General features: G+C 60.9%; 1 protein-coding gene, 1 long non-coding RNA gene and 1 other non-coding gene across 16 annotated transcripts in view; 2 read left to right on the top strand and 1 right to left on the bottom strand.

Moving 5' to 3' along the window:
• LOC124519683 (uncharacterized) overlaps positions 1–1,425 on the bottom strand; it is a 20,450-nt gene extending 19,025 nt beyond the window's left edge. The window contains exon 1 of the long non-coding RNA XR_006964171.1: positions 1,353–1,425. This is a non-coding gene — a long non-coding RNA (uncharacterized LOC124519683). The remainder of the gene's footprint in view (positions 1–1,352) is intronic.
• Positions 954–26,688, top strand: CHD3 (chromodomain helicase DNA binding protein 3). 14 transcript variants are annotated; one of them, XM_047090105.1, is made up of 40 exons: positions 954–1,255; positions 5,881–5,993; positions 6,513–6,683; positions 6,880–7,001; positions 8,721–9,004; positions 9,217–9,347; positions 9,513–9,663; positions 9,825–10,021; positions 10,335–10,568; positions 10,767–10,970; positions 11,482–11,693; positions 12,625–12,756; positions 13,140–13,239; positions 13,652–13,843; positions 13,984–14,184; positions 14,535–14,672; positions 14,903–15,024; positions 15,180–15,353; positions 15,481–15,622; positions 15,836–15,967; positions 16,592–16,709; positions 16,883–17,007; positions 17,204–17,435; positions 17,738–17,904; positions 18,386–18,563; positions 18,957–19,022; positions 19,438–19,523; positions 19,672–19,805; positions 20,365–20,509; positions 20,690–20,852; positions 20,951–21,063; positions 21,152–21,287; positions 21,401–21,502; positions 21,683–21,814; positions 21,964–22,072; positions 22,739–22,871; positions 23,132–23,373; positions 24,436–24,599; positions 24,833–24,959; positions 25,410–26,688. In XM_047090105.1, the coding sequence occupies exons 1-40, from the start codon at positions 979–981 to the stop codon at positions 25,648–25,650; spliced, it is 6,342 nt and encodes a 2,113-aa protein (XP_046946061.1). In that variant the 5' UTR covers positions 954–978; the 3' UTR covers positions 25,651–26,688. The 14 variants fall into 14 exon arrangements, with proteins under 14 accessions (XP_046946061.1, XP_046946062.1, XP_046946059.1 ...); XM_047090106.1 differs by having other exon boundaries at positions 6,877–7,001; positions 9,525–9,663; XM_047090103.1 differs by having other exon boundaries at positions 6,877–7,001; positions 9,828–10,021.
• On the top strand, positions 19,939–20,078 carry LOC124519742 (small Cajal body-specific RNA 21). The gene has a single exon (XR_006964184.1). It is a non-coding gene; the product is annotated as a small Cajal body-specific RNA 21 (non-coding RNA).

Raw genomic sequence — 26,688 nt, 5'->3', positions numbered from 1 at the left:
AGCTTTTCTTTAAGAGAAGGGAGGTGGGGAGGAAGAGACTAGTAAAGAAAAGAAAAATATTTAAATCTAGTTGGACTAGTATCTAACTAGTTAACCTTTAACAATTTATGCTGATGTCAGACTGAGCATGAGTACTGATTAATGCCCCCCCTCAAATATTTTTTATAGGGGGGGGAGTTAGAAAGAGCAGCCATTTTTGTTTTATGCAGAAATCCTTCATGCCCCCCCCAACGTGCACACACACACACACACGCGCGCGCGCGCGCACACACACACACACACACACACACACACACACACAGTACACAAGGAAAATATCTCTATTAATCTGTGCACTAATCAGTTATGAAAAAAGGGAGAAATTTGTGGGTTTCTGGGTAAGGGCTTGGAGATGGGGGTGTAACAGGGAGGAGAATGGGGGGGCGAAAAATGAAATATTAAGCCAGCCATTTTGTTTTAAAAGGGGATTTTTCCCCCCTCTCCCTTTCTTCATGGAGGGGGTGGCGGTGCTGGGGGGGGGTTGTTTTAAAAATAATTTCAAGGCGGCCATCTTAGTGCCTCAGCTCTGAGAAATATTTCTGAGCGCCCCCCTCAGAATTTAAATATATTTAAAGCAACGGAGAGGGGGGCCGAGAGAAGTCGAAAACTTTTATATATATATATATATTTTTTTAATCCCCCTTTCTTGTTCTCTTGGGAGGAAGGGGAGGGGGGGGAAAGTCTCTCAATTTTTTCCAAGACAATTTTTGGGGGTGGTTCGGCCCCCCTCGTGAGCCGGCGGCCCCGAGGGGGGGTCTGGAGGGGGGTGGCCCGGGGGTTTGGGGGGCTGGGGGAGGCGGTGGGGAGGAGGAGGAGGACGCCGCCGCCGAGGAGGAGGAGGAGGAGGAGGAGGAGGAGGAGGAGGAGGTGGTGGTGGTAGCGGTGGGGGAGGCGGGCGGGCGGTGGGTGGGGGGGTGGTGGGGGGGCCAGAGCCACAGGATGGCTTCCCCTCTGAGGGACGAGGAGGAGGAGGAGGAGGAGATGGTGGTGTCGGAGGAGGAAGAAGAGGAGGAAGAAGAGGGCGACGAGGAGGAGGAGGAGGTGGAGGCGGCCGACGAGGACTACGAGGAGGACGACGACGAGGGAGTGCTCGGGCGCGGGCCGGGCCACGACCGGGGCCGCGACCGCCACAGCCCCCCCGGCTGCCACCTCTTCCCGCCGCCGCCGCCGCCGCCGCCGCTGCCCCCGCCGCCGCCGCCGCCGCCCCCGCCGCCAGGTAAGCGGCCGCCCCGACTCCCGCCTCCCCCCCACCCGCCCCCCAGCCCGAGCGGGAGCCGCGGGCGCGCGAGGCCGGGCGGGGGCGAGGCACCCACCGCGCGGCCGAGCCGAGGCGAATCCGGGGCGCCGTGTCGGGCCCGTGGCCCCGCGGCGGGCCGGGCGGGCCGGGGCGGCGGCGGGCGGCGGCGGCGGCGGCGGCGGGCGGCCGCGGGGCCAGGCCTCTTCCCCTCCCCCGCCGCACCCCTCCCCCGCCGCCGCCGCCGCCGCCGCCGCCCGCCGCCGCCGCCGCCGTCTCCGCCGCCGCCCCGGCTGGAGAGCGCTGGGCGCGAGCTGCGCGCGCGGACCGGGCCACTCGGTCGCGGCTTTCGGGGGAGGAGGAGGAGGAGATTTTTTTTTTTTTTACCCTCGGCGGGGAGGGGGTAGGCAGGAAACGGCCGCGGCGAAGCCAGGGCCCCCTCCCTGGCCGAGCGAGGGACCGCGGAGACCCTGGCGGCCGGACGGCGGCGTGGAGGAGGGGCGCGTGGGGGAGGGGCGGCCGCGCGGGCGCCCCCCGAGCTCCGGCCCGAGTGGGGTGGCACTGAGGTAACGGGGGCTCTCCGCGTGTTGTGGAGCGGACCGTGGTGCCACCCCCCCGAGGAGTTGGGGAGACGGGGATGGGGGGGGTCGGTGTCCGTCGGACCCCCACCTGCGGGGACCTCAGCGCCCGCCAACTCCGGGGCGTGCGGTGGCACGTGGGGGAGGGGTCGTGTGAATGTTTGTGGGCGGCTGGCGACCAGGGGCAGGTGGTGGCCACACTCCAGGCAGACCACTTCCTGGAGTCAGACCTGAGCCTACCGCCTCTCCCGCTCCCCCCCCCCCCCCCCAGCTCGCCATAGGGAGAGCACTCCTTTAAGATTGGGGAGCGAGGGGAGAGTGCCTGAGAAACCAGATGCCCCCAACTCCACCCCCTCTATCTCCAGTCTGCTCCGGGCTCTTTTGTGTCAAGTGCGGGGGGTGTGGGGGGGGGTGCCCAGCGTGACCCCGGCAGTCTGGGGTGGCCGAGCTGCCCAGCTGTGACTCTCACGTGGCTGCCATTCACTGTCACTCACTCTCTCGCGGAAACCACCCGCACCTTGATCACGCTGGGGGGCGTGAACTGCCCACCCAGCTGTTCTGCAGCTTGACCGTCACTCAGCACCCCTCCCCCGGGATAAGTCCCCCGGCTCGCTCTGGGCATTTCCACCGGTGGTGGAAGGGACAGACTGCCGCGTCGCATGGGGGGGGGGAGACAGCAGTGGCCCCACTCAGACCACCCTCCTAGTGGACTGATTTTTAATCTTGTGGATAGGGGAGCATCCTCAGGGTGTTCACATTTTCTGCTTGGGGATGAACGGGGACATCCGCACCCCCAGGCCCCTGGGTGACATGAAGCACAAATGCACCAAACTTCAAGACGTCTCACATCACGCTCTTTGTAAAACTGTCATATTGATCTGCGTGGTTTAGGTAGCAAATGTTCCCCTTGAGTTGAGACAAGCTTTGAGGGAGTGTGGGGTGCCTTCTTGGGGGGGGGGCGGCAGGAGACTGCGTGTCTGATGGAAACAGGACCCTCCCCCACCCCAGGCTTGTCTGAAAAAGGGAAAAGTTTTTAGAGAGTTATCCCAGAGAACCCAGGGATTTGCAAGAGGGGAAAGGAATAAAGAATCATGGGGAGGGGGGCGCCTGGGACACAGCAGACGAGCTAAGAAGAGGGAAAGGAAGGATGTCAGGTTGTGTTAGGGCACTGGCGGCTCTCACCTATTTGTACTGCGAACTTGGAATGTGGCATTCGGGTGTCTTTGATCCCGGATTTGGGTACGGGAGAGAGAGGAGCATGAAAGAATCTGAGGTCGAGGTGGGTCTTTGTGTCAGTTCTCCCTCCCCCTTTCCCCCCTGCTCTCCGAATAGCCGAGGAGAAACGTCAAAAAAAAAATTTTTTTTTTAAATTTGTATTTGCAGTGAAAACCCACCTCCCCGCTCTCCCAGGGCTGTCTTACCCTCCCCCTCCCAGCCCTCCGAGTCAAAGGAGTGACCCAGATGCACCCCCCCCCCATGACTTTCTGAGGCAAAACTTTGGGGAAAATATTTTTAGTTCGCTCGTTATTTCTGTCTGCCTGAAGTGTGGGCAAAAGAAGCCTCCTCGAAGGAAATTTGTGCGGGCCGCCCCCCCTCAGCCTTCTCCAGAATATGACTTTGGACGTATCCGAGGTCTATTGTTTTTCATTCTGCTTTGATTCTCACCATTTTGTTTTACATTCTTACCCAAGACCAGTTTGATCCCTTCCCCCCTCTCGGCTCCTTACATTGTTAAACGTCTAAAATAATAGCGCTCGTGTTGGTGGGGGAAGGGAGCAGGAAGCCCAAAAACTCATTTCTTCTCCCTCCCCCTTCTGGCAAGTCTCGAGAAATAATATAACATAATATATAGATGTGATTCCGTGGGGGTGGGGGTGGGGAATGATTGTGGGTGGTGCGGAAAATTCTGGTAGTTTCTTTGCAAAAGGTCTGAAAATACAAACCCACCCCCTGCGTGCAGTACGCATGTGCAACAGACCTATTATGGTGGTGCGTTGTGGGGGAGGGAGGGGAATTTGAGAAAAAATAAATATATGTGTGAGAGATTGATGGCGAGATTAGGAGGGGAGCGGGGCGGGCGGGAGGCGCGGCCCGGGGCCTGGCTCCTCCCGCCTCCCCCCTCCCGCCTCCCTGGCGCGCCTGGCCCCGCCCCCGCCGCGCGCCGCCCTCCGCCCCCGCCCGCTCCGGGCTCGGAGCCGGGGTGTGGGAGAGTCTGGGCGCCGGGCCAGCATTGAGTGGCTGCTGAGACCGAGGTTGGGACTTGGATTTGCTTTATTGCCCTCCCTTTCCTTTCCTCGCCGTTGCTCCCCGCCTCTCCCCGCCGCCGCCGTCCTCCCCCCCCCCCACCCCGAGTCCGGGAGCCTCCTGCCGGGGCGGGGAGTGCGGTGAACTGGCGGCGAGGTCCCGGGGCAGGTGCCCCCATCCCCGGCGGGGCGGGTGGCGGCCCGGGGCCTCTTCCCTGATGCGGAGCCAGTTGGCCTGCCCTCGCCACCGCCCCGGCGGCCTCCCGTTTCCATGTTCACATTAACCCACGTCTGGGGGGGGGGGGTTAGGGCGAGCTGGCCACGGGGCAGGACGGCTCGGTGACTTCCTACTCCAGCCCGCAAGCGGACTTCACGGCCCCCCGGGGCCCTTTACGGGCTCCCCCCGCCCCCAGCCCCGTCCTAGAATGCCTCCCTGCACCAGGGGGACACGGGATGTTTTGAGGACAAGTGACATTGAGGAAGGAGGTGCTGGGATCCTGAGGCAGTGGAAGCCCTGTTAATTGTGGCTAATTTCCCCTTGGCCCTTGTGCCACGAAGGATTGTGTGTCCTAGAGCAAGGGGCTGGGCCAGGCCCAGGCCCAGGCCCAGGCCCAGGCCCAGGCTTTCCTCCTGCATGGCTGCCTCGGCCCAGCTGGGACAGGTCTGGCTGGTTAGGCTGGTGCTTGCTGGAGGGGGGAGGGAGGCCATCAGTGTCTTCCCCAGACTGGCAGGGGTCATGAAGAAGGGGGGGAGCATCAGGGAAGCACCCCCCCCCCCCCCACACCCCGCCCCTGCCTGGGGAGAAAGCCAGGGACCTAGCCCTTTGCAGGTACAGGCTGTCCTCTGGATTTGCGCTCACCAGTATGTTCGAGTGCTGGTGCCTTGGAGGACGCACGTGCAGGGTGTGTCTTTGTCTCGTATCTTTGTTTGGGTCTCCCTCACGGCTTCTGTGTGAATGGGACTAAATTTGGAGACTGAGGGTGAGACCAGGGGACAAAGGGTGGGGCCCCTGAGTTCTCTGAGAGAGCAGGGGTGTGGAAATAGATCTGAGGGAGGGCTCCAGGCTACTTGGGAAGAGGAGGAATGTTCAGGGAGTTGTGGAGACTTTCGCAGGGTTAGGGTGTGACGAAGGAGCCAGACACTGCGGTCCTGCGGGCAAGACGTGAAAATGACTGGCGAGGACTGCTTTTCCTCCAAGGCTGTGTTGGGGTGACAGGAGGCTTGGCGATCGTCTGCGGAAACATAAATAGAGGCCTCCCTCGTGGCAAAAAGGATGTGAGGGCCCCGGGGTGTTAGTGTGAGAACCCAGGTGTCCACCTTTGGCTCTCCCCTCTCAGCATCTGGCTTAGGGAGCTGCCAGCTTGTGTCTCCCCACTCCAAGTGCTGGGGTCAGGCCAGGCCAGCAGCTGGGCATGGCTTCCCCGGTTCCTGGGCAGGGTGCCAGCTGGCTGAGCGAGGGGGAACGCAGGAGGGGCCCTGGCGGCGTCTGAAAGGACCTGCCACAGTCAGAGCCCATGGCCTAGAGCCTGCTCCCTTGTTAGTAGGAGGGGAGAGGAGGGAGTGGTTTGGTTGCTCTTCCCTCCTGACCCCTGACCTCCCATTCAGAACCCAAGCGCCCCAGAGTACTCGAAGCGCTCTCTGTGCGCATGCAGCGAAGGGAGGCAAGGTTTGGAGGAGTTCATGGCCGAGTTCCTGGAGAGTTGGGAACAGAAGAGGTGAGGGAGGGTGAGGTCCAGGGGCCGCCGAGACTGGAGGCTCAGGGTTTCTGGTGCTCTCCGCTCCAAAGATAAGGACGACCTTCGGCTGCTGCCTTCGGCCTTGGGCGTGAAGAAGAGAAAACGAGGACCCAAGAAGCAGAAGGAGAACAAGCCAGGGAAGCCCCGAAAACGCAAGAAGCTCGTAAGTGTCGAGGACTCCCGTCTCCACAGCGAGGCTCGGCAGACCTGTTCTCCGAGACCCGCGTTACCTCTGGTCCCCATTATGGAGGGGGGGGGGGGATCCTGAACTCAGGGAGGTCTGACGCCCCTCCCCGCTCTTGCTGGCCTGGAGCTCGTGGATGGCGGGGACAGGGGGCGGTGGGGGTGGGGGTGCTGACTAGCCTCACTCCCTGCAACCCAGTAAGAGCCCAGCTGCCCCCGGGACTTGCCTTAGCAGCAGGGAGTAGCAGTTGAGAGCAGAGGCTGCGGAGGCCAACGGGAGCCTGGTAGTTCTGTGTCTTCTTGGCGGCTTGTTTAGTTGTCCGTGCCTCAGTTTCCTCATCTGCCAAAAAAAAAAAAAAGTGGATAAAAATAGACGAGTTACTATCTCCAGGGATCTGTCGGGAAGACGAAAAGAGAGACGGTGCACGTTGTGTGCTAAGAACAGTTCCTGGCACGTGGTGGGACTGGAGAAATGTTATTTTTACTTCCCCTCCCTTAGGACAGTGAGGAGGAATTTGGCTCTGAGCGAGATGAGTACCGGGAGAAGTCAGAGAGCGGAGGCAGTGAATATGGAACCGGACCAGGTCGGAAACGGAGACGGAAGCACAGAGAAAAAAAGGAGAAGAAGACAAAGCGGCGGAAAAAGGGGGAGGGCGACGGGGGGCAAAAGGTGAGTGGGATTCGGGAGCGAGGGGGACAGGCCCGGGGAGCGAGGGAGGGCCGCAAGGAGGGGTGCGCAGTGGAGAGGCTGTACGGGGATGGGCTGGAGAGCCGGTGGGTCCGTGGGATGGTGAGGGCGGGGGAGGGGGGCCAGCGTGGGGGCTGGGGAAGCACCTGCCTCCCAGAAGCTTCGTGTCTCCCAGCAGGTAGAACAGAAGTCGTCAGCGACTCTGCTGCTGACCTGGGGCCTGGAGGATGTGGAGCACGTGTTCTCCGAGGAGGATTACCACACGCTCACCAACTACAAAGCCTTCAGCCAGTTCATGAGGTGTGGGAGGGCTGGCGAGTCCTGGTGACCAGACGCGTTCACTTAGGGAGGCCCTGAACCCCTCTAGAGTCAGATAAAGGCTAAGAAACTGCTCCCCAGCGAAATGCACAGCGCAGACACACAAAACTGCGCACAGAACTCCAGAGATGTCCCAGACTCCTACAGACCCGGGGACCGCAGGCAGGACCCCTGCACGGGGTGGGGCGGGGGGGGGCGGGTGTCATTCCTGCGCTAGGTGAGAAAACTCTCTAGCGACAGAGCACAGCGAGGGCCGACAGACCCAGTTTTCCCGAGTCACTTCTCCCTAGACTGAGGCTCAGAGAGAATATCAGTGTGGCCCGATTGCCTGGTTATCCAGGCCCCCGGCCCTTCCTCAGGACCCCGTGAGCATGGAGAACGCATCGCTGGCTGGGGAAGCTGAGCTTCAGTGACTCCCCAAGTAGAACAGGCCAGAGCGGACAGGCCTTCCGGGGAGCAGGCGCTTTAAATAGTGGAGTCCTCTGCGGGTACAGGTCCTGGCTCCGTCTGGGGCCCAGTTTCTTCTTTAATGTTCAGTTTCTGAGTCTGTAAAATCAGCACCGTCACACCATGTCCCTCATAGGGGGTCTTGCGGGGAGTTGCTGGGGTAAAGAAAGCCCAGGGCACTCTCAGGGTCTTCCCCGCCCCCGCCGGCCCCGGCCCCTCCGGGGCGTGTGCCATACTGGGTAGCTGTCCTCGGTACTGTGTCTCCCTTGCCTCACTGCTTAGGACAGTGCTTTTGTGATCACCGAGGTCACCTGTGTCCTCATGAGACTTTAACACTCCACCACAGAGCTCCACCTGCCACCCTTTGGGCTCCACCTGCTGGCACCCATTCATCAGGGCCCCTGGAGCTTACTAGAAAAATGCAGAGGATCTTGGCAACATGCAGTATTCGTTAAAAAATAGTTCTTTCTTAATGTTTATTTGCTTTTGAGAGAGAGTGTGAGCTGGGGAAGGGCCGAGAGAGAGGGAGACCCAGAATCAGGCTCTAGGCTCTGAGCTGTCAGCACAGAGCCCAAGGCAGGGCTCGAACTCACAAGTTGTGAGATCACGACCTGAGCCGAGGTCAGACACTTAACTGACTGAGCCACCCAGGTGCCCCCACATGCAATGCAGTATTATCTTGAGTATGAAAGGCATGATGCATGAGAAAGTGTTTTATGAACTATCAGATAGTCTAAGTATCTTTACTGACATCTTTTTTTGTTTGTTTCATCCTTTGTTATTTTCCGCGAATTTGTTTTCTTTTTCCCTTTTTTTATATTTTTTTATATTTTTTTTCTTTTAAGCTTCTTATTTATTTACTTTTAAAGTGACCTCATTCCTGGGGCACCTGGGTGGCTCAGTCGGTGGTTAAGTGTCAGACTTCGGCTCAGGTCATGATCTCGCAGTTCGTGGGTTCGAGTGCCGCATCAGGCTCTGTACCGAACACTTGCTCAGAGCCTGGAGCCTGCTTCGGATTCTGTGTCTCCTTCTCTCTCTGCTCCTCCTCCGCTTGTGCTCCGTTTCACTCTGTCTCTCAAAAATAAGTAAATGTAAAAAGAAAAGCAAAAAACTTAAAGTGACCTCATTCCTAACAGGCCGTATTTTCGCCACCCAGGAACTCTAGCTCGTTCGCAGACTTGGTTGCTGAGGGGAAATGGCAGTGTTCCCGGACCATCTGGGAAGGTTCCGAGTCTTCTGCTTCTATGTTTCCAGGCCCCTGATTGCGAAGAAGAATCCTAAGATCCCGATGTCTAAGATGATGACCATCCTTGGGGCCAAGTGGAGAGAGTTCAGTGCCAACAACCCCTTCAAGGGGTCGGCAGCTGCCGTGGCGGCGGCCGCGGCGGCGGCGGCCGCAGCTGTGGCTGAGCAGGTGTCAGCTGCCGTCTCATCGACCGCCCCCGTAGCACCTTCCGGACCCCCCACCCTTCCAGCACCTCCTTCTGCTGATACCCAGCCCCCACCCATCCGAAGAGCCAAAACCAAAGAGGGCAAAGGTGAGGAACTCTTCGCTCAGAACAGCGGTCACCCTGCTGTCCCGACTGCGCAGCCTCAGATCAGAGCATACAATTGTCTCCTTGGCCCTGACTGTCACCGCAGAGACGCTTTCCAGGAAGAGGCTGCAGGGAGACCAGAGGCCCCCGTGACCTCCGTTATTCCAGGGTGTCGTGACCTCTGCTCTTTCTCCCTCACCCCACTCCTCGTTCAGGTCCAGGCCATAAAAGGCGGAGTAAGAGCCCCCGAGTGCCCGACGGACGCAAGAAGCTTCGGGGAAAGAAGATGGCGCCACTCAAAATCAAACTAGGGCTGCTGGGTGGCAAGCGGAAGAAGGGAGGCTCGGTGAGCGGCCCCTGAAGTCCGCTGAGCACTGGAGGGGGGGGGGGGTGTCCAGGGCTGGGGGTCCGGACGCAGGGGTCCACGAGGGAAGCCGGAACAGGAGCCAGAGGCCTGGGGCGGGCAGCGGCGTGAAGCCGGCCTCCCTGACCACCACGGGGCTATGGGCAGTATGTCTTTCAGAACGACGAGGGCCCCGAACCCGAGGCTGAGGAGTCAGACCTGGACAGCGGCAGCGTCCACAGCGCCTCGGGCCGGCCTGATGGCCCTGTCCGCACCAAGAAGCTAAAGAGAGGCCGGCCAGGGAGGAAGAAGAAGAAGGGTGAGGGGTGCTCGCTGTGTGTGGCTTTGACAGCCTGCCTTCCTGCCGTTCGTCCGTGGTCTTCATTTTTCCACGCTGTCTCCTTTATTCAACCCTTCTCTCTCCCCGTCCTCCCTCTCTCCTCCTCTCTCCGTGCCCCGTGCCTCCCCTGGTGTGCGCAGCAGTCCTGGGCTGTCCCGCAGTGGCCGGGGAGGACGAGGTTGACGGCTACGAGACGGACCACCAGGATTACTGTGAGGTGTGCCAGCAGGGCGGGGAAATCATTCTGTGCGACACCTGCCCTCGTGCCTACCACCTCGTCTGCCTTGATCCTGAGCTTGACCGGGCTCCTGAGGGCAAATGGAGCTGCCCCCACTGCGTGAGTACGCGGTGCCCTCGGGGACCCCAGCCCCACCCCCCATCTTCTTCCTGCCCACCCCCCCCCCCCCGCCACCATGCTTGGGTTGTTCGGTGCCAGATGCGTGAGGTCCCGGGATCCTGGTTCCTCGCCCCCTCCGCCTCCGCCACCCGAATCCACGGCCTCGGAAACTGAGGCGTCCCGCCCCTTCGTTCGCACCCACCTCCTCTGCGCCTCTAGGGTTCAGGTGGCCCGTCTTGGCCTCTGGCTCCCGGTCTCGCCGCTCACGTCCTTCCTTCCTTCCACCTGTCTCTGTCTGTCCCTGGCCTCCCAGGAGAAGGAGGGGGTCCAGTGGGAGGCCAAGGAGGAGGAGGAGGAGTACGAGGAGGAGGGAGAGGAGGAAGGGGAGAAGGAGGAGGAGGACGACCACATGGAGTACTGTCGCGTGTGCAAGGATGGCGGCGAGCTCCTGTGCTGTGACGCTTGCATTTCTTCCTACCACATCCACTGTCTGAACCCGCCCCTGCCTGACATCCCCAACGGTGAATGGCTGTGTCCCCGATGCACAGTGAGTGCGCCCGCCCCACAGCGTCTACTGGCGGTCTGACTCCTCTCCCCCCTCTGGGATCCAGACATCCAGCGCTCTCCCCTCCCCTCCCCTCCCCTCCCTTGCCCTTTGACTCCCCTGTGGGACCCCTTTTCTCCTGCTCTAACGGTGGGCTGTGTTTGCCTCTGTGTCTCCTCCTCGCGCGTGTCTCCCCCCAAGTGCCCCGTGCTGAAAGGCCGCGTGCAGAAGATCCTGCATTGGCGGTGGGGGGAGCCACCCGTGTCAGTGCCGGCGCCCCAACAGGCGGATGGGAACCCGGATGCCCCACCCCCCCGCCCCCTTCAAGGCCGATCCGAGCGAGAGTTCTTTGTCAAGTGGGTGGGACTGTCCTACTGGCACTGCTCCTGGGCCAAGGAGCTTCAGGTACGAGGCCCCTCCTCTCCCCCTCCTGTCACCCCCTTGGCCGCTGCTGTCACTCGCTCGCCCCTCGGGCGCCGTGGTCCCACACCCCTCGCTCGCCCTCACGCTAGGCCTCTGGCCCTCCTCCTGCCGTTGTCTCCACGTGTGGTTCTCTGGCTCTCCGATCCTGTCCACGTCGGCCTCCCTTAGCTCTCCTCCTTCGAGAAAACCTAGCCTTCCTTAGCTCACTCTCCTTCTGTGTCTGTAAGCACGTGTTACCAGCACCCTCAATCTTGCTGACCTCTTCCCTGCGTCGTTTTGCTCGTTAGGCCCTCCTCGCAAGGCCCTGCCTGTCCTGCCTCGCGCACTGTCCGTTCTCCCGCTTTGGCTTTCCGCGTGTCTCGCCCCCTCTTTCACAGCCCCTTCCCCGGGCCGCTCCCCCCCCCCGGGGCCCTTCCCTGACCCCCCACCCCCCCCACTTCGTCCTCTTCGGATGCCGGGACCATCTCTCCCCCCGTCCTCTGCGTCCCATCAGTTGGAAATCTTCCACTTGGTGATGTACCGGAACTACCAGCGGAAGAACGACATGGATGAGCCCCCGCCGCTGGACTATGGCTCTGGCGAGGACGACGGGAAGAGTGACAAGCGCAAGGTGAAGGACCCACACTACGCAGAGATGGAGGAAAAGTACTATCGCTTTGGTATCAAGCCGGAGTGGATGACCGTCCACCGCATCATCAACCACAGGTGAGCCTGTGGCCCGTGGGCAGGCCTGCCGGGCTGGGCCGCTCGTGGTGGTGGCCGTGACCCCGCGTTCGTATTTGTCCGGGAACCAAACGCCTGCTCCCGCTGGATGACCCCCTTTGGGCCTGTGTCCTCAATGGGACAGACCAGGAGGAGAGTCCGGGCGGGCGCGACTCTCCTGTCGTCGCCTCTAATCTGATGACACGCGAGTCTGGGTGTCGGGGCATGAAAGCAAACATGGGAAACGTGGTTTAGCCAGGCCGCTGTTTGTAGTAGCGGTCCTTTCTTGCCGGGACTTGTTACCGCCCGGCGTTATTCTAGGTGTTTACCCATTTCGTTGCTGCCTTCCGCAGCAGAATGTGAGCTCCGTGAGAACAGGGTCACTTGTCTGTTTTGTTCACTGCTGGATCACCCCTGCCCGGAACGGTGCCTCACCCGTCACAGGCGTTCAGTCGATACTGATGAGACGAACAAACGATATAGAAGCCCAGGGATGTTTTCTGATAGTTGATTTTTAAATTTTTTTTGAAGTCTTTATTTTGAGAGCGAGCACGAATGGGGAGGGGCAGAGAGAGAGAGAGAGAGAGAGAGACAGAGACAGAGACAGAGAGAATCCCAAGCGGGCTCCGTGCTGTGTCAGGCACGGGGTCTGAACTCACGAACCACGAGATCATGACCCGAGCCGCGACCACGTGTCAGGCATTTAACCGACCGAGCCACCCAGACGGCCCTGATAGTTGATCGTTAAGAAGCCATCCGGAAAAAGTTAGGGCGGTCCTCGGCCATCCTGAGTTCCCCTGCAGTGTCCCGCCGTTGAGGATTAGGTAACAGATGCTACGTGTTTGCTGCTGACCGCGTTTGTTAACGATTTCCGTCTATTTGGTCCGTGTTCTTTTTCTCCTCCTGCTCCCCCTCTTGGCCTTCTGCCCCACAGTGTGGATAAAAAGGGGAATTACCACTATCTGGTGAAATGGAGAGACCTGCCGTACGACCAGTCCACGTGGGAGGAAGATGAAATGAACATCCCTGAATACGAGGAGCACAAGCAGAGCTACTGGCGACACCGGTGAGGGAGGCAGGTCGTGGGCTAGAGGGAGTCTGAGGCCGGGGCGCGAACGCTAACCCTCAGGCTGAGCGGAGGTACAGTAGGGACAGGCGCCCCACCTGGCGTGAGGGCAGGGGGAGCCCGCGCGGGGTTGTCCAGGGTGGGGCCGGTAAAGAGGCGGCGTGAGGAACAGAGGGAAGATGCTGAGTGATGGGGAAGAGGGTGCTGGGGCCGGGGGAGGGTCGGCTCCGGAGGTGAAATCTAAGGGGTGATGGTGAGGAGCCCCGGGGGAAAGGAAACGTGAGGAAGTCAGGTTGAGGGGAAGCGGGATGTAGGTCTGGAGGGGTTCAGAAGAGGGCGAACCCTCGAGGAGCAGGCCTCGCTCAGACCCGCTCTGTCCCCAGAGAACTAATTATGGGGGAGGACCCGGCCCAGCCCCGCAAGTACAAGAAGAAGAAGAAGGAGCTGCAGGGCGACGGGCCTCCCAGCTCTCCTACGAATGACGTGAGTCCTCCCGCCTGGCCCGTCTCCCGTTTCTAGAACCACGCTGATGGACAGCTTCCCAGGGGCTGTGGACAGGACTGCCCAGTTTCTGCGAGCTCTCTGAGCGGTAGCCCCTCCCTGCGGTGTCCAGCCTTGTCCCGGGAGTGGCGGGGAATTCTGGCAGTTTGCGAGGAAGCCGCTGGAAGCAGCAGCACGCAGGGCTCTCCCGCCGCCAGCCACCTCTGTCGTGCTGCCGGGGCTGGCTTTCAGGAACGAGGGGGAGGTCCTGGAGACTAGAACGTTCACAGGCTCGGGCCTAGTGGAGGGAGTCGTCGTCCACCTCCACGTCGGTGCCAGGGCGAGGGCGGAGGAGACCAAGGACCCGAGGGGCCCCGACCGTCCCCTTGAGTGTCCGGACTCCTTGCCTCCGCAGCCCACGGTGAAATACGAGACTCAGCCACGGTTTATCACGGCCACGGGAGGCACGCTGCACATGTATCAGCTGGAGGGCTTGAACTGGCTGCGCTTCTCGTGGGCTCAGGGCACCGACACCATCCTGGCTGATGAGATGGGGCTGGGCAAGACCATACAGACCATTGTCTTCCTCTACTCGCTCTATAAGGAGGTGCTGGATGCTGGGGCCCCCGAGGGGAAGAGCGGGGAGTGGAGGGCCCTCGAGGGCAGAGGATGGCAGGGAGGAGCGTGGCAGCCAGAGGACTGGGGTCACATCCGGACTAATGGTCCCCCCTACCCTCGACCCCCCAGGGCCACACGAAGGGTCCCTTCTTGGTGAGCGCCCCACTCTCCACCATCATTAACTGGGAGCGGGAGTTCCAGATGTGGGCACCCAAGTTCTACGTGGTGACCTACACGGGGGACAAGGACAGCCGGGCCATCATTCGGGAGAACGAGTTTTCCTTCGAAGACAACGCCATCAAAGGTGGCAAGAAAGCTTTTAAGATGAAGGTAGGCCCCTCGACCTTGTCTTCTCTAAGAGCCTCAGCTCCGTTATTTCTCTGCCCCAACCCCAATTTTAGTTTCTCGGCGCTCTCCCTCCTTTCCTCCACCTACTCTCACGCTTCTGCTCTCCTGTCCTGGAGACGTAGGGCGTCCATTCTGTCCTCACTGGCCATGTGTTGGTGGTTCGGGGGCCACGTTCAGTGATCCCTGCGTGGAGTCAAAGTTGGAGGACAGGCTGTCTGGATCCTCTTTGGCAATCACGGCCAGGACGGGGGGTGTCTGGTAAAGAACAGGGGTGGAGGTCTAGGCGCCTGGGTGTCGGGTGGCAGCCGAACGGACAATGGCTGTGTTGGCAGAGGGAGGCCCAGGTGAAGTTCCATGTGCTCCTGACATCGTACGAGCTGATCACCATTGATCAGGCAGCACTCGGTTCCATCCGCTGGGCCTGCCTTGTGGTGGATGAAGCCCATCGGCTCAAGAATAACCAGTCCAAGGTGAGCGAGATACCCAGAGCTCAGAGTTTTGCTCTGCTTCTAAAAAGGAAAGTTCTGGACTTTCTGTGGTCCGGAAGGCAAGATGCCTGGGGACCTCCGGTGGGGAGAGAGGGACAGACTAGGGATTCGGGGCCTCTCATCCTAAAGGGAACCGGAAAAGTGGATACCGTGGTCCAACCACTTGCCACTAACGGGCCCCTTCTCCTGCCTTTCCTTGCCCCACTTTCTAGTTTTTCAGGGTCCTCAATGGCTACAAGATAGATCATAAGTTGCTGCTGACAGGGACTCCATTGCAGAATAATCTGGAGGAGCTTTTCCATCTGCTTAACTTCCTCACCCCCGAGAGGTTTAAGTAAGTGACTCAGCAGGGCGGTCTGCAGAGATGAGAAGTGGAGGGACGGGGAACCTGAGTGGGCAGAGGATTCATCTAAGTGAAGCATGGAGCCTGAGGTCAGGGGCAAAGAACCTGATGGGCATTTCAGTTCCTTATCTTCTTCTGGCTGCTAGCAATCTGGAAGGCTTCTTGGAGGAGTTTGCTGACATATCCAAAGAAGACCAGATTAAGAAACTGCATGATTTGCTTGGGCCGCACATGCTGCGCAGGCTCAAGGCCGACGTCTTTAAGAACATGCCAGCCAAGACGGAGCTCATCGTTCGGGTGGAGCTGAGCCCCATGCAGAAGTGAGTTGAGAGCCGGGTGACCTGGATCCGGGGCTGGGGTTTGGTGGCAGCTTTCCAGGACGTGGCGACCCAGGGCGCCCTCATCACCGCCTCCTTTATTGTGTGTCTTCCGCGCCCTGGTCTTTAGGAAATACTACAAGTACATCCTGACTCGGAACTTTGAGGCCTTGAATTCACGAGGTGGTGGGAACCAGGTGTCGCTGCTCAACATCATGATGGACCTTAAGAAGTGCTGCAACCATCCCTACCTCTTTCCTGTGGCTGCTATGGTGACGCACGCACTGGGGGCTGATGGCGCGCTAGCTCTCTGAAAACGGGGCGGCGGTGGGGGGGGGGGAGCGGAGGCGGGGCGGGGGGCGTGGCACGGAGTTTCTGGGAGGAGTGGGAATGTGCAAGGCGTGGACGCTGGATTTGGGCTTTGGGCATTCTGGGCACAGTCAGAACACGGGGACGGGTTTCCTGATCTTCCCCTCCCTTCGCAGGAGTCCCCCAAACTGCCCAGTGGGGCTTATGAGGGTGGGGCACTTATTAAGGCATCTGGGAAGCTTATGCTGCTGCAGAAGATGCTGCGAAAGCTGAAGGAGCAAGGACACCGAGTGCTCATCTTCTCGCAGGTGAGCCGGTCTGTAGCTGTGTTGACCTCGGGCCGGTCCCTTACCTCGGTCCTGTGGCCACCACGGTATGAGAGGCTAGGAGGTCACACCCTGGAGGGCGTCTGGTCTGGCTGCGTTCATCTTGGCCTCTGATCCCTGTTCTTAACTAAGGTTGTGGAAAGTCGTCGGCCGGCTTCTTTTAAGCCAAATGGGGAAAGGCGGAGGGTGGGTCATCTGTCTGCTCAGGGTCGTCCCTGGGACTGGAACTGTTTCTTAACCAGGAGCGGGACAGGAGAGCCCAGAGCTCTTACAAATCCGATGAAAGCGATAGGTCCGCTCTCTGGAAATCTGCACGGACAGACAGTTATGTGCAGATTTTCTGGGCATTCGTAGGTTTCCCCGAAACCTTTTGGTGGGTCTCAGAGGAGAATCTCTGCCTCAGGAGACACAATCCTGAGCCCAGCAAGTATGACCAGAACGTGGGGCTTGAAGAACGTGAAGAGGGACTGGGCGGGGGGGGGGGGGGCAGCACCAGTGGAGCACGGGACGGGGCTGGCGGAAAGTGGAGGGATCGTGGTTGGGGTAAAGACGGGGCCCATCCTGCTGCTCCGTCATTCCAGACTCCGTCCTCTTCTCTTGGCATAGATGACCAAGATGTTGGACCTGCTAGAGGACTTCTTAGACTACGAAGGCTACAAGTACGAGCGCATCGACGGCGGCATCACTGGGGCCCTGAGGCAGGAGGCCATCGATCGGTTCAATGGTGAGCGGGAGAGGCCTAGGCCCCACTTTGCGGGCAAGGCCCATGCCTCCTGTGCCTAGGTTCCCAGCATGGCGGGCATTTATTTACCACCCCGCTTCCGAGCTGGGGGTGCGGTTGTCTGCGGTCAAGGAGTGTCTAGTTAGCAGGTGCCCAACCCCTTTCTCTGCCCCCAGCTCCTGGCGCCCAGCAGTTCTGCTTCCTACTGTCCACCCGGGCCGGGGGCCTGGGCATCAATCTGGCCACTGCCGACACTGTCATCATCTTCGATTCCGACTGGAACCCTCATAACGACATCCAGGTGGGAACTCGCCTCCTGGAGCCTCTGCCCCAGTTAGCAGGGAAATGTGGGCTCTGGGCAGAGAGTGTTGTGTCCTGCGGTCAGAAAGGAACCTCTCGGGAATAGATGAGCCTCCGTTCCCAGGCACGTGAGCTGCGTCACAGGCCCTGCCACCCCCCGACCCCAGTTCATCCCCACTGTCTCCTTGCCCCTGCAGGCCTTCAGCCGTGCTCACCGGATCGGCCAGGCCAACAAAGTGATGATTTACCGGTTTGTGACTCGAGCGTCCGTGGAGGAGCGCATCACACAGGTGGCCAAGAGGAAGATGATGCTCACCCACCTGGTGGTGCGGCCTGGGCTGGGCTCCAAGGCGGGCTCCATGTCCAAGCAGGAGCTGGACGACATCCTCAAGTTCGGCACCGAGGAGCTGTTCAAGGATGAGAACGAGGGTGAGAACCTTTTCCTGTGGTTTCTGGAAAGCAGCCCCTTGCCCTCACGGGAGCACTTGTCTTCTGAAACCCTTCCAGAAACGCTCCCCTGTGCAGCCTGGGGAGGAAGGTTGGCCTCTCTTCTTACACGGAGGGTTGAAGACAACCACAAATCTCTAGACTCCCGGGGAAAGGGTCTTCTCCCCTTTGAGCTCCTGGGAAAAGGAAGCAGATTGGAGGGCTTTTCACTGACCCTTTGCTAAAGTTCTGCCCGAGGTTCTGGTTGGAACTCAGGGTCCCCTCTCGTTCCCGGTCTCCACCAGGGGAGAACAAGGAGGAGGACAGCAGCGTGATTCACTACGACAATGAGGCCATCGCGCGGCTGTTGGACCGGAACCAGGATGCGACAGAGGACACCGACGTGCAGAACATGAACGAGTATCTGAGCTCCTTCAAGGTGGCGCAGTACGTGGTGCGGGAGGAGGACAAGGTGAGAGGCTTGGGGTCACAACGCTGTGTAGCCCCGGCCACCTCTGAAGGGTAGAGTCCCTCATTGGACCTCGAAGTAGGAGGCTCCCCTTCCGCTCCTGTCTTTTATGTGCTCTCTTCCCGTTGCACCCAGCAAAGGGCAGTAGTGGACCTCAGACAGGTTGTTTCCCTAACGGGCGAGAGCAGACTTTGCGGAAGACTTAGGCGAAGAAAGTACCGATAAACACAGAAGGCGGTGCCGCGGTGGCTCTGGGTGAGAGCGAGAGGGACGCAGAGGGCGCTGGAGGAGAGGTTTAGGAGACAGGCAGGTGGGAGCAGAGGAGAAGCACGTCGCTGGTAAGAAGGAAGGAAGGTGTGCGATGCCCGGGACATTCACGCAGAGTCCAGGAAACCGGGCGGCCGGGGGGCAGGGGCTTTGTCGCGGGGCAAGCACCGGGCGGGCGAAGAGGGAGGCTGCCAGCATTCGTTCTGCTGCCCTTCAGATTGAGGAGATCGAACGAGAGATCATCAAGCAGGAGGAGAACGTGGACCCCGACTACTGGGAGAAGCTGCTGAGGCATCACTACGAGCAACAGCAGGAAGACCTGGCCCGGAATCTCGGCAAGGGCAAGCGGGTTCGCAAGCAGGTCAACTACAACGACGCCGCTCAGGAGGACCAAGGTGAGGACCGCCCCCGACGGAGGAGCCGGAGAGGGCCGAGGAGGAGTCTGGAGGCCGGGGTGCATTTAGAGGGCCGTGGAGGGGCAAGAGGCTGGGAAGGGTCCGCGGGACCTGCCAGGAGGCCAGGCGGCTCATGGGCGGCCTCAGCCAGCTGGTGGCTGCAGAGGCCCCATGTGGGCACCCGGGGTCCTCGCCTAGTGCAGGACCTGCGGGAGTCGGAGGTGAGCAGGGATGAGGCGAGCGGCGAGCGGCTGTTCGGGACGTGGCCCCCGAGTCAGACTGCGGCAGTCACCTGGCGTCACCAGGGGGCCCGGGGCCGGAGAAGGGGAGGCCTCCAGGCAGAAAGGGCTTATCCCGGGAGCCGTCGCCAACCACTGTGCTGCCTCCCCACAGACAACCAGTCCGAATACTCCGTGGGATCGGAGGAGGAAGATGAAGACTTCGATGAGCGTCCAGAAGGTGGCACCTGTTTTCCTGATTTTCCACCTTAACCCTTCCTGTTTCCCTCCCGGAGCCCTTAAGTCCCCTGCTTTTGTGCAAACAAGTGCTTTTCTGGAGACGCGCTAAAAGGACGAGATTCCACCGTTAAAACTTGGAGTATGTGAACACATGGGCTTAGATGGCTGGATGAAAAATCGAGAAAGCTTTACATTCCCACGGGTAACCTGGCTCGCATCGAGTGTCTGTTGCCAGGGTGTTAACGTGCCTGGCTTCTTCCAGGCCTGCTGGGTTGGTAGGGCTGAAAGTGCCACGTGACCCAGGCCTTGCCTGGGTTCTGCGTCTTGTGGGCCTGGGGTGCTGAGAAGGACTGAGGGGTGGAGGAGGTGGGGGGCCCACTAACCAGGTCACCCTCCCCCTCCACACACACACCCAGGGCGTCGACAGTCCAAGAGGCAGCTCCGGAACGAAAAGGACAAGCCGCTGCCTCCCCTGCTGGCCCGAGTTGGGGGCAACATCGAGGTGAGAGCCGGGCCCAGGCCCCCGCGTGTTCCTTAAGGAGAGGATGAAGCCGGGAGTGGGGGACCGAGGCCGAGTCGCTGAGGGGAAGGACCAAGAAGCGAGATGCCGGGACGCTCACGGCCCGCTGCCCGCTCGCCCCGACCCTCAGGTGCTGGGATTCAACACCCGGCAGCGGAAGGCCTTCCTCAACGCCGTGATGCGCTGGGGGATGCCACCACAGGACGCCTTCACCACGCAGTGGCTGGTGCGGGACCTCAGGGGCAAGACCGAGAAGGAGTTCAAGTGAGTGCGGGCACCCGGGGTGGAGCTGCACGCGAGGGTACGAGCCGTGCGTGTCCGCTCCTTCCTCTTGGCCGCCACGTGATGTGACCTTACTCAACCGATTCATCACGCTCCCCTGCCACGCGGCGTTTTCCGGCTTGGTTTCCTGGGGCGTGGACTCAGCCTGCCCACCTCCCCTCGGCCGAGCCTAGAGCAGAGAGGCCTGGCTTCCTCCCCCACAGGGCAGGTGGTTAAGACGGGAACCTGGCCCCGGGCTGGCCTCGCCTCACATTTACTCGGTAGGGGAGCTGGTGGACAGGACGAAGAGCTGACTGATGGGGCCTAGGAAGGACGCACCAAGGCCACGGAGACTGTGGAGACACAAGGGGAGGGGCGGAGGCGGGAGATGGGGTTTGGAGGGCTGGTTGCGGTGCGATTGAGCGGCCCTGGGAGGACCGCTGGGGGCACCCTGGAGGCACCGTGGGAGTTTAGGGTTCAGGGGATGAGGGTGACATCCTCGCTGGCTGCTTGGGCCCCTCCTGAAGCTCTCCTAACCTGCGTCCCTCCCCACGCTCCCCAGGGCCTATGTGTCTCTGTTCATGCGCCATCTGTGTGAGCCCGGGGCAGACGGTTCTGAAACCTTTGCTGACGGGGTCCCTCGGGAGGGCCTGAGTCGCCAGCAAGTGTTGACCCGAATTGGAGTCATGTCTCTCGTCAAGAAGAAGGTACTCGTCTCCTTGGCCAGAGTCAAGCTGGCCACCTAGGCCCCGTGCCCCCCTCTGCCTGGCGACCCCGCGTTCTGGATTCAGGCTGGCGGGAGAGGAGACCCGGACGGGGCTGAGCTTCCTGTGTGTCCGGCGCCCGCAGCTGACCCCTGTCCCCCACGGTCCCGGTGCCCCTCTCAGGTGCAGGAGTTTGAGCACATCAATGGGCGCTGGTCGATGCCCGAGCTGATGCCCGACCCCAGTGCCGACTCTAAGCGCTCCTCCAGGGCCTCCTCTCCTACCAAAACGTCTCCCACCACCCCGGAGGCTTCTGCTACAAACAGCCCTTGCACTTCTAAACCTGGTAACGGGGGTCGGGACGCAGGAGGGGTGGGCAGGGAGCCAGCGCCCCGCGGACAGAGGAGTGGGAGACAGCGTGGGGTCTCTGCCTCCCCCCTGCAGCTACTCCGGCTCCAAGTGAGAAGGGAGATGGCGTCAGGACACCTCTTGAAAAGGATGAAGCGGAAAACCAGGAGGAGAGGCCCGAGAGGAAGATCGAGAAGATGGAAACAGAGGTGTGTGGCTGCCTGGCTCCCCCAGAGAAGGAGACAGTCAAGGTGTCCGGAATCTCTGCTTCATCCTGACCCCATGGTCGTCTTCTAGGCCGACGCCCCTAGCCCAGCCCCGTCGCTTGGGGAGCGGCTGGAGCCAAGGAAGATTCCTCTAGAGGAAGAGGTGTCTGGAATAGCAGGAGAAATGGAGCCTGAACCTGGGTACCGGGGGGACAGAGAGAAGTCAGGTGGGTTCATGGGCTTAGGGCTGATGAGGGGCTTCGAGTGTGGGAGTTCCCTCTTCCGGGGTCAGGGGATGAGGGTGACATCCTCCCTTCGTGTCCCCTTCCCCCTCCCACAGCCACAGAGTCAACGCCAGGAGAGAGGGGGGAGGAGAAGCCATTGGATGGACAGGAACACAGGGAGAGGCCGGAGGGGGAGACAGGGGATTTGGGCAAGAGAGGTAATGGGTGGAAGGACTGGACACCTGCGTCCCTGGGGAATCGGGCGGTGGAGTCTGGGGGCCAAATGCCTGGGTCCTGGGGGCGGGGGTACCGTTCCAGGGCCTGTCTGGTGCAGGGCGGGGTCTTCGGGGCTGGGAGGAGCCCCTGCCGAGGTGTGAGCTCTGCCCCGTCTGCCCCAGCAGAGGACGTGAAAGGGGACCGGGAGCTTCGACCGGGGCCTCCTCGGGACGAGCCACGGTCCAACGGGCGGCGCGAGGAGAAGGCGGAGAAGCCTCGGTTCATGTTCAACATCGCAGACGGCGGCTTCACAGGTGGGGGGCTGTCCCTGCCGCCTGCTCCTCACTGGGATGCGCTCGTCCTCGTGGGCACTGTCCCCTCCCGCTGTCCACACTCCGCACCTCCGCCCGGCTGCCGTTCCCCGAGTCCTGACGCCCGTCTCTGTCTTCTGCCCGCTTCTCAGAGCTTCACACGCTGTGGCAGAATGAGGAACGGGCAGCTATTTCCTCGGGGAGACTCAACGAGATCTGGCACCGAAGACACGACTACTGGCTTCTGGCTGGGATTGTCCTGTATCCTTTGATACGAACGCAAGAAAAAAAAATAGTTCTCCCAGCCCGGAGCGGGGAGTCACAGAGAAAGAAGAGTCCGCACCCAGGGAAGGGGGGGCCGTGCCACACTTTGGGGGAGATCAGGTCAAAGGGCAGGAGTGTTTTTTGGTCCTTAAAACATTTTCTTTTTTTTCAACGTTTATTTATTTTTTTTGGGACAGAGAGAGACAGAGCATGAACGGGGGACGGGCAGAGAGAGAGGGAGACACAGAATCGGAAACAGGCTCCAGGCTCTGAGCCATCAGCCCAGAGCCCGACGCGGGGCTCGAACTCACGGACCGCGAGATCGTGACCTGGCTGAAGTCGGACGCCCAACCGACTGCGCCACCCAGGCGCCCCTAAAACATTTTCTTAATGTTTGTTTAAATTTTTGAGAGGGAGAGAGACAGAGCATGAGTGGAAGAGGGGCAGAGAGAGAGAGAGGGAGACACGGAATTGGAAGCAGGCTCCGGGCTCTGAGCTGTCGGCACAGAGCCCGATGCGGGGCTCGAACTCCCAGACCGCGAGATCGTGACCTGAGCCAAAGTCAGACGCTTAACCGACTGAGCCACCCAGGCATCTCGAAAGAGGCGTTCGTGGCGCAGCCCATCCCTGTTAAATTCCTTGACGGCCCCTCCCTCGTCACAGCCATGGCTACGCACGGTGGCAGGACATCCAGAATGATGCTCAGTTTGCCATCATCAATGAGCCGTTTAAAACCGAAGCCAATAAGGGGAACTTCCTGGAGATGAAAAATAAGTTCCTGGCCCGGAGGTTCAAGGTGGGGATCGGAGAGAGAAGGAACAGCGTCGAGGAGGGGGTTGGGTCAGAGGTGGGACCAGGTCTGTGGGGAAGGTTGACGCCGTGAGGGTGGCAGCGATGCCGGGGGCCCAGAGCGGAGCGTGACCTCGTGGCCGTGCTGGGTTGTCACGGTCCATCCCGGTGTGAGGCTGGGGTGCTCTGGGCCGGCAGCGAGGGCAGCGTGGGGCCGCGGCGCTGCCCCCCCGCCGTCCCGCGCTCACCCTCCCGCCGGGCCCCCAGCTCCTGGAGCAGGCGCTGGTGATCGAGGAGCAGCTTCGGCGGGCGGCCTACCTGAACCTATCGCAGGAGCCGGCGCACCCCGCCATGGCCCTCCACGCCCGCTTCGCCGAGGCCGAGTGCCTGGCCGAGAGCCACCAGCACCTCTCCAAGGAGTCGCTGGCGGGGAACAAGCCGGCCAACGCCGTCCTGCACAAGGGTAAGGGCCGCGGCGGCCCCGCGCGGGGGAGGGCCCACAACGCTGCGTAAGTCTTCACCCCGCACCCCTCAAAATCTTCCCACCCCTCTGACCCCTTTCCCCTCTGAACCACCCCCCTCTGACCTCTAACCCCACCCCGACCCACCCGGCCACCCCGTGGTTCTAGCCTCTAGGGTTTGTGCGAGCCAGCCCTCGTCCGCGCCCACTAGCGGTCACACCAGTGCCCAGTGGAGGGACCCTCCCCCCTTCCCCAAACTCCGTGAGACTGTGCCGCGTCCCCTCCACAGGGCGGAACTTCTTCGTTGACCCACACGCCTGCCATACCGCTAATAGCACCCTCTCCGGGGCCTTGGCCTGTGTGTAGCCCCCAAAAATCCTTCCCGCCCCCGGTCCCACAAATCACGTTCCTCACGTCTCGCTCGCCCCACAAGACAGAAACTGCCACCGTCCCACCCTCTGACCCTGCCCCATGAAGCTTCCCGTTGACCTTCACCCCTTTCTCCCCAAGCCTCTCACCCTACTGATAATAGATTAAGTTCCAAAGCCCTCTAACCATCTAATCCTGTCTGACGTAGTGACTGACTCCTGGCCCCCTTGATTCCTGTTCTAATTCCTTGAATCTGTAATGCTGATCCTCTAACCTCCCTCCCCCTTACATATTAAAACCCTGATTCCTCGAATCTTCGACACCACTTACCACCTCCCACACCTCCTGACTATTTCCTCCCCGTCCTCCCCACCCCCAAAACCTCACTCTTGCAGTATGGGATGTTCTGACAACTCCCCGCCCCGTGTCTTCCAATGTCTTCCCCCCCCCCCCCCATCTCCCTTTTCTCCGTATTCCCGTTTCCTTTCCTCTCTCTCCATCTGTGTTCTGGTCTCTCTGATTCTTCACCTGATGCCTTTTCTCTCCCCCCCCCCCCCCCGAGTCACTCTTTCTGTCTACTCTGTCATTTTCTTGACCTCTGGTTCTTTGGTATCTCTGACCTCCTCCTCTTTCTGTCTTCCTGACTGTGTCTGTTCCTCTGACTCCTCGTCTTTTCCTGGCTCCACCTCTCCCTTTCCCTGTCTTTCTCTTGCCCCTCTTTCTCCGTGGCCCGGGCCCCAGTTCTGAACCAGCTGGAGGAGTTGCTGAGCGACATGAAGGCGGACGTGACCCGCCTGCCCGCCACGCTGTCCCGAATACCCCCCATCGCAGCCCGCCTTCAGATGTCCGAGCGCAGCATCCTCAGCCGGCTGGCCAGCAAGGGCACGGAGCCTCACCCCACACCGGTAACCCTCGTTGTCCCAACTCCACTTTTCCCCGTGGGCACTCTCCTGCCCACGTTCCCATCGACTCTAGACCGTGCGGAAAACCGCCTTGCTCCAACACGCTCCCCACCCTCGAGGCTCCCTGCGTCTATGCCACGCGCTCCGTAGTTCTGGAGTTGACCCGTGTTCACCTGACGGCGTCTTTTCTCTCTCAGGCTTTGGCGCCTCTAACGTGGGCTTGCTCTCTCTTGCAGGCCTTCCCCCCGGGTCCGTACGCTACACCTCCGGGGTACGGGGCGGCCTTCAGCGCCGCACCCGTAGGGGCCCTGGCCGCCGCAGGCGCCAATTACAGCCAGATGCCTGCAGGGTCCTTCATCACAGGTCAGCCGGGGACTCCTCCCCGCTCTTCCCAGTTCTCCTCTCCGAGCTTCAGCCCCGCTCAGCTGCCCGTTTACTGCTCCGGCCCATCCCGCTTGCGGGCACGTGTCCACTGTTCCACGGAGTGGAGTCGTGCTGGGCTCTGGCCTTCCCACCCTCTAATTTCCCTTCCAATCCCGTTGCCAAAAACCTAAGGCTTTCAGTGGTTCTGTGGCTTGGTCCTGCTTACCCGAGCCTCCCCCGTCTGGGTTACTTCTGGGGAAGAGAAGGTGAAGTCAGGAGGGTGGGTAATGGAGTTGGAACATGAGAGGGGTTCGCCCTCGTCTTCCCACCCCTGCTACCCTGGAAGATCAGAAGGGGCACGAGGTAACCTAGCAGTGAAGTGCTCTGGGCGGGAAGCCATGTCTGGGAGCGGAGTCAGGATTGACCCTTCCGCACCCCCTTCCCACACAGCCGCCACCAACGGCCCTCCGGTGCTGGTGAAGAAGGAGAAGGAAATGGTGGGGGCACTGGTGTCAGACGGGCTGGATCGGAAGGAGCCCCGAGCCGGGGAGGTGATCTGTATAGACGACTGACCGGACCCCAGGCCTGCCCATCACCCAGGCCTCGTGCCCGGGGCCGCCCCCCAGCTCAGGCTCTGGGACCTGCGGCCAATTCTCCACCTTCCCCACCCCTGGGGCCACCTCTGGGCTAGGAGCCCCCCCACCCCTCTCTACGACTCCTCTCTTCAAGAAGGGCCCTTTGTCTCTCCCTCCTCCCGTGCACCTTTCCCACCACGCTTTGAAGGCCATGCTGGTGCGAAGAGGTCTGGGTGGGAGGCGGTTAGCGGGGTCTTCTGAGTCCCTTTCTCCCCCCCCCCCCCCCACCCAACACACAGCTTCTGGATATGTGGTTGTGGGGAGGAAAGAGGTGGAGCCTCCCCAGTCTTTACTCCTGCAGTACGAGCTCCATCCCCTGCGGAGGTGGGGGTTAGCCTTGCCTGGCCTTTAGGAACTTTGTGGGGGGTGGGGGGGGGGACAGCTCTGAAGAGAGGAGGGGGACTTGAGAGAGGGAGGAAGGGAAGAGGAGGGGTGGCTGCATGTTTCCTTCCCTACCTCCCCCCCCCCCCCATGCGGAGGGCGAGCAGTTAAAGGGAGGGAGCCCACTCCCGGTCAGCCTCGGAATAAAGCCTCAGAATCACTGGCTGTTACCTCCTGCGCACCGGCATCTTGTGTTGGGAATCTGCCCCTCTCCCCAGGGACCAAGGACCACCCCCCACAGAGAGAGTAACGGTTGGGCGATACTCCCTCAAGCCAAAGAGGAGCTCCCCAATCTGTTCTAGGGATCCGGGTAACCTAGAAAGGGTGGGAGAAAATACTACAGGCCAGACATGGGGGAGCCCCCGGCTCTTGGGTTCAGGTTCTCGGAGGACTTCTGCCCTCCCTCCTGAAGGCCTGAACACGGACTACATTTGAGTGGGTCAGGCAGGGGGCCTCGTCAGGGGGACGACCTTGCCTTTGGGACCAGAACGAAACAGCGGGGGGCAGGCTGGGGAGACACGGGCATACCCTCCCCCCCCAGGAGGGGCCGGGGAGGGGGGCAGTTTGCATGGCGAACCCCTACTTCCTCTTCGCTGCCCCTCACTTTCTTGCTGCCCCCTTCCCAGTCTCTTCACTCCCCACTCCTGGGCTGTCCCCATCCCCTCTTCTGTATCAGGTGTATTGGTTGTACATATAAATTATACTTTCCTTTC

The sequence above is a fragment of the Lynx rufus genome, unplaced genomic scaffold (assembly GCF_022079265.1).
Source record: "Lynx rufus isolate CCGP_SWC_20201006 ecotype Redwood Valley unplaced genomic scaffold, mLynRuf1.p SCAF_28, whole genome shotgun sequence".
Lineage (NCBI taxonomy): Eukaryota > Metazoa > Chordata > Mammalia > Carnivora > Felidae > Lynx > Lynx rufus.
Note: the sequence above shows the minus strand (reverse complement) of the source record. Positions and strands in the feature narration are given on the sequence as shown.

What these genes read in the sequence shown, in the direction of transcription:
- CHD3 (XM_047090102.1), top strand. Translation starts at nt 979, where the DNA reads ATGGCTTCCCCTCTGAGGGACGAGGAGGAGGAGGAGGAGGAGATGGTG. An exon ending in CACCGCATCATCAACCACAG is followed by an intron (nt 11,694 to 12,624) that starts GTGAGCCTGTGG and finishes TCTGCCCCACAG; the next exon opens with TGTGGATAAAAAGGGGAATT. An exon ending in GAGCTGAGCCCCATGCAGAA is followed by an intron (nt 15,354 to 15,480) that starts GTGAGTTGAGAG and finishes CCTGGTCTTTAG; the next exon opens with GAAATACTACAAGTACATCC.